This window comes from Herpailurus yagouaroundi, unplaced genomic scaffold, assembly GCF_014898765.1.
Source record: "Herpailurus yagouaroundi ecotype Mexico unplaced genomic scaffold, PumYag 184, whole genome shotgun sequence".
Taxonomy (NCBI): Eukaryota; Metazoa; Chordata; class Mammalia; order Carnivora; family Felidae; genus Herpailurus; species Herpailurus yagouaroundi.
Window position 1 is genome coordinate 29098860 of NW_024412415.1, and position 10718 is coordinate 29109577.

The 10718-nt window shown below is 48.9% G+C and overlaps 1 protein-coding gene and 1 non-coding gene across 3 annotated transcripts in view; both read right to left on the minus strand.

Moving 5' to 3' along the window:
* Window positions 1-489: 489 nt before the first annotated feature.
* Window positions 490-10718, minus strand: part of DAPK2 (death associated protein kinase 2) — a 119922-nt gene continuing 109693 nt past the window's right edge. Inside the window, exons 10-12 of one of the 2 annotated variants that reach the window (XM_040492933.1) lie at window positions 3755-3844; window positions 3561-3644; window positions 490-1127 (exon numbers count right to left, since the gene is read on the minus strand). In XM_040492933.1, the coding sequence (XP_040348867.1) occupies window positions 1047-1127; window positions 3561-3644; window positions 3755-3844 (255 nt within the window). In that variant the 3' untranslated portion in view covers window positions 490-1046. Of the gene's footprint in view, window positions 1128-3560; window positions 3645-3754; window positions 3845-10718 lie in introns of those variants that run through there. The other variant, XM_040492929.1, reaches the window with a different exon arrangement.
* On the minus strand, window positions 5630-5763 carry LOC121042142 (small nucleolar RNA SNORA5). The gene has a single exon (XR_005796001.1). It is a non-coding gene; the product is annotated as a small nucleolar RNA SNORA5 (small nucleolar RNA).

Consider the following 10718-nt stretch of genomic DNA (forward strand, 5'->3'; position numbering starts at 1 on the left):
GATAGGAGTAGTGGCAGAGGTGGTGCAGGCATTATATGCTGTATCTGCACTGATCTGGGGGGATGGAAACCCTTAAGGAAGGATATAGAAGGCAGGTGCCCTACAGTCCAGAGGGCATGGTTCAGTGTGACCTTCTGAGGTACTGTCCACTCAGCACCCCAACCTTGGGGGCTCCCCCGGACTCATAGGCACCTGAGCTAAAGAAAACCAGATGGGGGGGCGCCTGGGTGGCGCAGTCGGTTAAGCGTCCAACTTCAGCCAGGTCACGATCTCGCGGTCCGTGAGTTCGAGCCCCGCGTCAGGCTCTGGGCTGATGGCTCAGAGCCTGGAGCCTGCTTCCGATTCTGTGACTCCCTCTCTCTCCGCCCCTCCCCCCTTCATGCTCTGTCTCTCTCTGTCCCAAAAATAAATAAACGTTGAAAAAAAAAAATTAAAAAAAAAAAAAAAAAAAGAAAACCGGATGGGGATAGCCCTAAAAGAAGCCAAGCACCAGGTAAAACCAGAAGTTTAATAAAAATTAAAAAAAAAATTACAGTACAGTGGGCTGCTTTAGAAGGTCAAATATGTTGGTCTGCCCAACAGGCTGATTCCATGTGGGTTCTGGGAGGTCACAAGATTGGTCCCTCACACCCTAAGATTCACTTCACTCACTTGTCTTGCTCCCATGGGGGAGGTCTCTGTCTTTCTGGTGTAATTTTTGACCAGGCTAGCTCTGAACTCCCTCATCCTGTGAGAACAACCTGCCTGAGTCTGACCTTCCCCCGTGATGATGATGTTCATTTGCGTCATTTTCTCAAGTCCACACCTCAGCCCAGGTTCTGAGGTCGGCAGACAGGCGAAAGCCATTTTCTGGAGAATAAGAGCTTTGGGAATGCCGGAGCCTCCTTCATAGGAGACAGCCACCGCTCCCAGGGGCTCCCAGCTCCCCTGGAAATTCTTCTGAGCCCTGCAGGCCCATCTGTCTTGCAAAGTCTTCAGGGACGCAGAATGCCTAGGTGCTGGTGACAAGCGGAGACCCGGAGTCTGCAAGGAGAGAGCCGGGCCAGCTAGGAGGTACTGCTTCTTCTCCGAGGGTGGAGAGCTTTCCTCTTGGCAATGTCCTCCTCTGTGTCACTTTCACAATTCCTCTGGGAAAAAGAGAAGCCCAGGGCAAGAGCGTCACGAGAGGCCAGGGATGGAGTTGTGCTGGGCAGCCTGGGCCTATGCACCTGGGCCAGGGGCCTGCAAGCCAGGGAAGTGGATGTTGAGGCGAAGGCTGTTACTCTGTCCAGAGTCTGGGGGGTGGATTGTGTGGGGGTGGGGAGGGACCTGGAAACGGGGCCAGACCACTGCCTTGAGGCCTCCATCCCAGGAGGAAGGAAAGCAGGTAGTGCTTCTAGGGGAAACCAGGCACCAAGAGAAGCCAAATCATCATCATAATAATGAAAATAGTATCTGGTGTTCTCTGTAGCTGCCACATAATCAAGCCCACTTGGATACATGCTCTGTGGGTTGAGTGGCCTCCTGAACTCAGCCTGGAGAGAACGGGAAGCAGGGATGAGCCACAGGGACCTCCCCGAGCTCTGATGGCCACTGTTCCACACCCCCTCTGCTCTGACTGGCTTGGGCCGCACCTTTGGCAAGCCTTGCCAGGGACAGGGCCTCTGTGCTCCATCTTTATGAAAGAGGAAAAGAGTAAAGTGCATTCCATGGCTAAACCAGAGTCAAGGCAGCCATCCTGGAGGTCATTACTTTTTCATTCAGTCACATCAGTCTAATCAAATTATTAACATTTATTAAAAGGGGCACCAATCAGAAAGACTTAAGTGTGTCATAAAACATCTGCTGTCAGATGTTCAAATTTAAGGCTCCCTGAAAAAAAGGACCTACTAATTATTGTTGTTGTTGTTGTTATTATTATTATTTAAAGGAAATTCCCTTTTGGAAAACTGTAGAATAGATGTCTGGGACCCAAGCCTTCCTTCTCCACCTGTAGAACGAGCTATTGAACTGATGATGCTGAGTGTTTGAATAAAAAGAGGACTGTTCTTAAGTATTTGCACAAGGACAAAAATTAAGAAAGAAATACAAATTCTTTCTAATTATCCTCTAGTCCTCTCTCTCCATGGCCTGAATTTTCAGAGCAACTCATGTGCCATGTTCCTTCCCAGAGCCTTCTCTCCTTCCCCTGGCATAAGCCAGTTGGAAATCCAAGGTCAAGATCAACTTAAGCCAAATCCATCCTGGACCAAGCCTGGCTAGAACAATAATAATAACTCAAGCTCTGCTGAACAGCAACTTTGTAGCATGAGTCAGAGCCAAACAATGAAAAAGTAAACTGGGGGAAAGTCTGCCTGTCATTCGCAGGGATTTTCAGAGGGACAGTCCAGTCCCTTTGAATGGCAGATGAGGAAAGCAGTTAGAGAAGGGACATGTCTTGGCCAAAGCCATACAGTTGTTTTGGGCCTCTGGAGCCATAAATCCTTAAAGCAAGAGCAAGAATCAACAAGAGCTTAGCCTGAAGAAAGAGGATCCCCTCCTGGGGGTGGGGGGAGAGAGTCACCGTGCCAGGTCCTGGGATGCAGCCCGAGTGCGAGCGTGGTATGTCCTGAGGCTGCTCAGCGTTGGCTGCCCACCCATCTCAGGCAGCCGCTCTTCCTGAACAGGAGTCGCTTCTGTCCTGACCTGTGCCATCCCAGACATCTCTGGGGCCTCACCACATTTGACGAGTACTGGGGAACATCTGTCCAGAGCACCTCTATTGTCTAAATACTAACACTGCCTTCTGAGGCACTGGCACTGCACTTTAAAGTCTACAGGGAGATTTTACACAAGAATCACTGCTAATCCATATTAAGCACATATAATGCCAGGCTCTAAGAATATGTCATCATTCAATCCTTGTGACTTCTCTATGAGGTAGGAACTGTTGTTAACCCCATTTTACAAGTGACAGCATTTCAGCACAGAGAGGTTAAGTATTTTCCTCAAGGTCACACAGCTAGTAAGTGGCAAATGTGAATCCTGAAAGTCTGGTTCCAGAAGCCACGCTCTTGACCAATATAAGTTCCTCATTTTAAATGTACACAAAACAGTAGCAAGCTAGTCAAATATCATCTAATTATTATTATTATTATTATTATTGGCAATCTAAAGCAAAACAGAAATGGAAAAATTGAAAAATGAATATTAAGCTCCCATTCTACAGCAGATCTTTGGATTGCCAGGTATAAATTGTGGATTGACTGTGGTGATTTTATTATTCAGAGTCCTCAAGGCTCCAACAGGCTACAAGTTCTCAGGGGGAGACTAGGGCAGTGAAATGGCAGCAGCAGTACCTTTGAAGGTGAACCAGGAAAGGATGCAAGATCCTCCAGGAGCTCATGCTGCCCATCGGAGGCCCCCCACCCAGCACCACCCCAGCGGTGTCCCGGAATATGCAGCCTCTGCCCATCACACACGCAGAGGACAGGATGAGCAGAACTGGTGGGAAACAGTTAGGGCCCACCTGCTCCCTCCCATCCCCAAGCTGCAGGTCACCCCAGAATTCCACCCAACAAGACAACACTGCATTTACCTACCAGGTCCTCATCTGGCCTCAGGTGCACCTTCTTCATCAGGGAGCGGGTGAGGTGGTTACACAAGGAGACGATGCTGAAGGAGAGCTGAGGGAGACAGAAAAGGAACTGCCTGGTGAGAATGTGCACAGGGACCCTGGAGGGAACCAGGAACCCACCGGTGCCCCCTGCCCCCCCACCCCTGAACCCTGACACACCTTCCATCGCCTGCGGACATACTGCTTCTTGAAATTCTCCAGGTTGACCACAGACTCCCTGCGGACCAGGGCTTGCTGGTTGTCCACCGGCTGGGAGACAAAGCAGAGCATGGTGGCTGACACAGGGCTTGGGTCGGCAGCCACCCCCTTCTCCACACCAACGACCACATGCCATCGTTAGCCTGACTTTGGCACCTCCTCATTGGGCAGGGCATGCACAGGGACAACACACTCAGGGCAAGGGTTACAGATGTCTCAGCTGTTCAGGAGACGGCCCTGGTGCCCCTGAGCTATTATTATCGCAGCCGGATACACACTCTGGCTGGGCTGGAGAATCGGCCCCCCAGAGGGGAAGAATGAGAGGCAGGGCCTTCAGTCACAGCTCACTTTAGGGAAGGGTCATTGGGCAGCAGTCTAGGATGCCCACTGTGCACTGGGCTGGTTCTGGGCTTAGCAAAACAGATGCTTTGTTGGCAAACAGAAGCTTAATACCCCATTCAAAAGTACATTGAAAGGGGTCGCCTGGGTTGCCCCGTCAGTTGAGTGTCCGACTTCGGCTCAGGTCATGATCGCACAGTTCATGAGTTTGAGCCCCACATTGGGCTCGCTGCTGTCAGCACAGAGCCCGCTTCAGACCCTCTGTCCCCACTTCTCTTCTTTACCCCTCCCCTGTTTGTGCTCTCTCTCTCTCAAAAATAAATAAACATTTTAAAACAAACAACAACAAAAAAAGTAAATTGAAGGAAATAGGGGCTTCGGTGGAGGTTGAGAGGAGATGGGATATATCATTGCCTTTCACAGCTTGGCAGTCAAAGCTCAGCTTAAATCCTGGCTTCTCCAACAAGCCTGACATGGCTTCTCTGAGCCTCGGTTTTCTCATCTGTTTTATGGGGATAACATAATTGACATAAAAAACTGGACATATTTAAGCAAACAATTCGATGACTCCATTCCCTCTTGAATTCCTCTCTTTCTGTAAAACAGGCTTTCCTAGATCCAGAGATGGGTTTCAGAGGTCCTATGAACCTCCTGAAATGCTCTGCAAATTTTAGCAGGTAAACTTATACATGAATGTTCAGAGCAGCATTATTCATAAAAGCCAAAAAATGGAAACAGCTGAAATGTGCATCACCTGAGAAGTGGATAGACAAAATGGAATATATCCATACAATGGAATATAATTCAGAAATATTGTTCATAAAAAAGAATGAAGTACAGTTGACCTTGAACAATGCAGGGTCAGGACACTGAATTCCCATGCAGTCAAAAATCCACAATATAACTTTTAACTCCTCCACAACTTAATTACTAATAGCCTCCTGTTGGCTGGAAACCTCACCGATAACATAAACAGCAGACTGACAAATATTTTGTATGTTCTATATTTCACATGCTGTATTCTCACAAAAAAAGTAAGCTAGAGAAAAGAAAGTATTATTAAGAAAATTGTAAAGATGAGAAAATACATTTACAGTGCTATACTGTATTCATAAAAAATATCCACATGAACGTGGACCCTCATAGTTCAAACCTGGGTTGTTCGAGCGTCCACTGTCCTGACACATGCTACAACGTGGATGAACCTTGAAGACATTATGTTGAGTGAAAGGGGCCAGGCACAAGAGGCCACACACTGTAGGATTCTATTTACATAAAATGCCCAGAATAGGCAAATCGATAGAGACAGAAATTAGATTAGTAGTTGCTGGGGCTGGGGAGAGGGGAGGGTGGGAGAGGCCTCTGAGAGGGTATGAGGTTTCTTTTTGGAGTGACAAATTGTCCTGGGGTTAGAGGGTGATGATTATTGCATAACCTTGTGAAGATACTAAAGACTACTGACTTGCATACTTTTATTTTATTTATTTATTTTTTTCTTGGTGTCTGTGACTGAATTTATCCCTGAGGCCCAGCACAGAGGATCAGGGTCCATGAGCCGCGGTGTTTCTGTGGCAGCCTTTCGGGCCGGCACCTGCCACGGACGGGCGGGCCCTGAATTTGACACGGCTGCTTGACTTGCATACTTTTAAATGATGAATTTTATGGTATGTGAATTATATCTTAATAAATATTTCACTTGAATGCATGTGTACAGATATACATCTCTTCTGAGGAGAGCTGACAGATTTCATCCATTCTCAAAGAATTCTGTGGTCTCAACAAATGAACTGCCCAGGATGATACGTGTGGTCCCATCCAGCTCAATTTTTCTCTCTGCTCCGACAGCCTCCTCACAGCAATGCCTCATTTGCCACGCCCCCCTCCCCCCCATTGAATGCTGAGTGACATAGCTCACGGACTCCTGAGTGCTGGTCTTGTCTCCCATCCACACTGGGAGCTCTCCTCCATTTTTGTTTATTTTCCATCATGGCGCTCGGCACCCGGAAAGCCAGTGCATACAGCTGGCCCACACCGCTCGGGACTTAAAATCTTCTGGCAGAAGCCATTTTCCATGTTCACCCAACCCCCGTGCTCCTGCAAGTCCTCCGTGTGTTCCAAAGCCCAGTCCAAACGTGACCTCCTCCAAGACAACTTCCAAAAAGCAATGTCTCTCTCCCTGCCATGACAGAAACACATGTGGGCTCCCTCAATATTTCTCACTGACTTCAGCCAGCTCTGCGGTGGGGTTGTCTCACTAATGAGAAACAACTTGAAGGCACAGAAAGAATTTTCTTCATGGTTTTGTCCATGTCCTCTGGGCCATCTCCTCCCCACCCAGAGCATACACCAGTGGGTGCTTAATAGTTGTATAGCTCAATTGTTTCCCCGAGTTGCTGAAGAGACACTGGAATGAGATCCTAGGACCTGGGACCTGCTTGCTCCTGCCAGTGAGAGGCCCCGGGCACCTGGATCGGCAGCCATGACACCACGACTCCCCACAACTCCGCCTGGGAGCCAGCAGACTTCCGTTGGGGTCAGGGAACAGGGAGGAAAATGCATACAACCTTGACATGGAGCGGGGGACGAGAAAGCCAGGGGCTGTTCACCCTCCCAAACTAAAACACTCTGTGCCAAAGAGTGACAGAGAATGGGAGGAGGGGACAAGGAAGACAGAGAAAAAGACGAGGGTGCTGAGGGGACCACCAGGCCAAGGTCTCCCAGCTCTTTCCTTAACTGCCTCTCACTTCCTGTGCCGCACCTGCAAGCCTAGCCCTGGGTCTAGGTCTCACCTGAGGGGAGATGCAAAAGAGGGCAGAGCCTGACTTTTCTGGTATCAAAGCCTTCCAGCAGCTTCCTGGCACTCTTGATGGAACCCAACAAGCTCATCCAGACCCCCGAGGACTGTACCATCTGGGTTTTTCTCCAACCGACTTCCTCCCTGTCTCCTTTCTGTTGCTGTGTCTCCCATCGCACAGTCTGCTTGCTGGCCCAGGAGCCCCAAATCTCACGGTCTTTGCCCTTGCTCCTTCATATATTCACTTGGTCGCTTTGTTCAGGTCTTTGCTCAAATGTCACCTCCACAGGGAGGCCTCCCTTGACCATCCTATATAAAATAGCATCCCAACTGCCCCCACACAACTCACTGTGCCTGCGCCCTATTTCTTCATAGCACTTGTCACTACCTGATATTTGATTCTGTATTTGTTTGTTCTGTTGTTTTTTTTTTAAACTTTTTACTGCTCATTTATTTTCAAGGGAGACAGAGAAAATGAGCGGGGGAGGGACAGAGAGAGAGGGAGACACAGAATCTGAAGCAAGTTCCAGGCTCTGAGCTGTCAGCACAGAGTCCGATGCAGGGCTCGAACTCACGAACCATGAGATCAGCACCTGAGCCGAAGTCAGACGCTTAACTGACTGAGCCACCCAGGTGCCCCTGTTCTGTGTTAATCTCCCTCTCCTGCACCTCCCAGCAACTAGTATCTCCTTTCCAGGGTGATTTCCTGCCTTCCCAACTCACAGAACATTTCTACCTCTAAATTCACCATTGTCTGTGATTCACTTTTGAGCCTAACCCTTGCAGGGGACACTTGCACTTTGCTTGGAGTTTGATGAGGTGGGATCGGTAGACTCTAGAAGAGTACGGACCTCTTTTTATCCACTTACTGATTAACACTCTTGCAGAAGAGAGATGCCTGAACCCCATGGGCGGAAAGTCAACATGCAGTTAGAGGAATCCCATTAATAAGAATCCTACCTTCTAACTAGTCCAGCAGTGGAGCAACGAGGCCCAACTAAAATATGAGGGGGGATCATTCCCAGAGGCCATTAAGGGGAAGTGATGCAATTACCTCTAGGGCTCTATGTGCTACACAAAGCAGCATGAACTCTGAGAAGGAGGCCACCCAGGCTATAAATCCATCAGGCTGGCCTTTCCTAATCAATGGGCCTCTTTGGTTGCTAAGAGGCTCAAGCAAATGCTGATACCATCTAATCCTTGAAAGTCAGAGACATAAATTCTGCAGTGAAATCTGTTCCCAGAAGGAAAGTGGCAGCAACACCATTGATTAAATTAGGGGTGTCAGTAGGGTGGGACTGGGTTCTGCCTCCTCCTGGCCCGGCCCTCTCTGCAAACAGACAGTGCCCACCTTCTAAGCCTGTTGTCCTTTGGGCAGAGAGTATGGGCGATTCTGACCAGGCTCCTAGGAGCATGTTTAGTCTCTCAGAAAAATGTTGGGAAGCGAGTCAAGAAGACAGAACACCGACTGAGGCAGGTTTTGTTTACGGAGATGCAAACGGCTTTGAAACAGTACGAGGGGTGTGCCAGGTCAACACCCACGTCCACAGAGCAGGGAGATGGAACAACAGCCATTCCCCTGGGCATAAAAAAGGAAGCCTGGCTTTACAGAAGAGGCACTCCAGCTTTTCTCTCAATACCAGGCCTCCTCTAGAAAACTGCAAACAGATCGCCACTTCTCAAACCTCCAACTGTGCCATTTCTCCAGCCCCGTCCTCCACTGGAAGCCAGGGACACCTGAGTACCCACACCCCTCTGCTGCCTCAGTCTGCCACTCTGCCTCCCCCACCAATCTCCCTTAATGGAGTCTTTCCATAGTTTGCATCTCCAACTTCCCCTTTTGCTGGCTAGAGCCTGGGCCCTGCTGGCCTCACTTCCCAGTTTTCCCAGGAAAGGAACATGTGAGGCTGAAGGGGGCCTGAGTGTCAAGTTCCTTATATATGGGTGGGGAGAGCTATAGAAAGGCTGTGTCCCTGCCAGTTGTTTCATGCCTAGAAGAAGCCAATGGAAACACGTGGAAATGCCCCTTTCCTTGCCCGGCCTGGTCTCACTTTTCTTAGTTAGGTCTCAGCCCTTTTAATCCTCTTTCCAGGACCTTCAGTTTTTTTTCTTTTCTTTCTTTCTTTCTTTCTTTTTTTTTTAACGTTTATTTACTTTTGAGAGACAGAGAGACAGAGCATAAGCAGGGAAGGGGCAGAGAGAGAGGGAGACAGAATCCAAAGCAGGCTCCAGGATCCAAAGCTGTCAGCACAGAGCCCAGTATAGGGCTCGAAACCACAAACTATGAAATCATAATCTGAGCCGACTGCTTAACCAACTGAGCCACCCAGGTGCCCCAGGACCTTCAGTTTTCTGAGAAATTTTTTGTCCCCAGGAAAAGCTTCAAAAGCTCTCCCTCCTGGACGGTTACAGGAGACAGGAGACCTGAGAGATGTAACCACCAAATAAATGCCAAGTGTGGACTATGTTTAGATCGTGATTTGAACAAACTACAACAGGACATCCTTGCGAAAAGTGGGGACATGGGAGTATGGAATGTGTATCCACATGATATTAAGGAATTATTCTTGGTTTCTGTCAGGCTTGATAATGGCACAGAAGTAATATTAAAAAGAAAGTGCTTAGAAATTCATACTGAGGAATTTAAGTTAAGTAAGTCCAAAGTTTGCTTTAAAATACTCCGGAAAAAGCCGTGGTGCAGATGAATGGGAGAGGACTGGCCATGACTCGCTCACTGTCAAAGCTGTGTAACAGGCACAGGGAACTCACTGTAACATTCTGGATACTGATGAGAATCTCCCATAACAAAAAATTTGAAACAAAAACTTGCCCTCTGTTAAGTCTCTATAAATCTCCTCTTTACCTCCACTTAATAGTTCCTGGCTCCTGATCCCAATCTGTGCTCATGCTCATGCTCATCCCCACCCCCCCCCCCAAATTCTACGTGGCACCTTCTCCACAGGCTATGGCTTGGGAAGGAGATGTTGGAGGGGGGACCTTCCCTGAGAACGTTTCTGCCCCCTGATGCCCCTCTTACTCTTTCTCAGTCAGAATTCATCTCTCTCCCGTCTTCTGGAATACTAGGTACCTCTATTTTACCACTTCTCATGGCCTTTCCCATCTCCCAATTGGGGTCCCCAACTGTTCCAGACACTGAGTCTTTTATTCAGGGGCTGTCTTGTCCTTATCTGTCACCTCCCTTCAGAGCCAGAGCACAATCAGTGACTGTTCAAATGAACTGGCCCCTTCTGCTCCTCAAATGTACCCACTGCTGGGTCTTCCTCTACAGAGCAAAGAATCTTCTCCACAACCCAAGAGTTTCACAGACAAAGGAGAAAAGGCCATTCAGTCCCACAGACATTTACAGAGGCTGGCAGTGGGGGTGGGTGCAGAGCACACAGCTACCTCCCACATAGGCCGACTGCTGCATGACGGAATGAGGTGGGAAGCCACCGTCTTCATAATCACCTCTAGGGAAGGGTGGGTGATGTGAGGAGAGGACTCATGGGGGAGACTGGCTTCTGTTGTCATTATTACTCCGCCCCATCCCTTCTCTGCCAGCCTCCTACAGCTGCAGAATCACCTGTTACCACACCTTTTCCTAACACAAAGCTGAGTTACCATGTGCCATTCGGCTCAGAGCATGGACAGGCTGCTGCCTTCCCAAGGTGCCGACTCTCCAGCTTCCTTGGGAACCCATGATCAGGAAGATGTCACACACTCAGCCTGCCCTCCCCAACAGCCCAGGGTGGCATTTGCACAGAGCACAGAGGCCAACCTCTCACTGCCTGG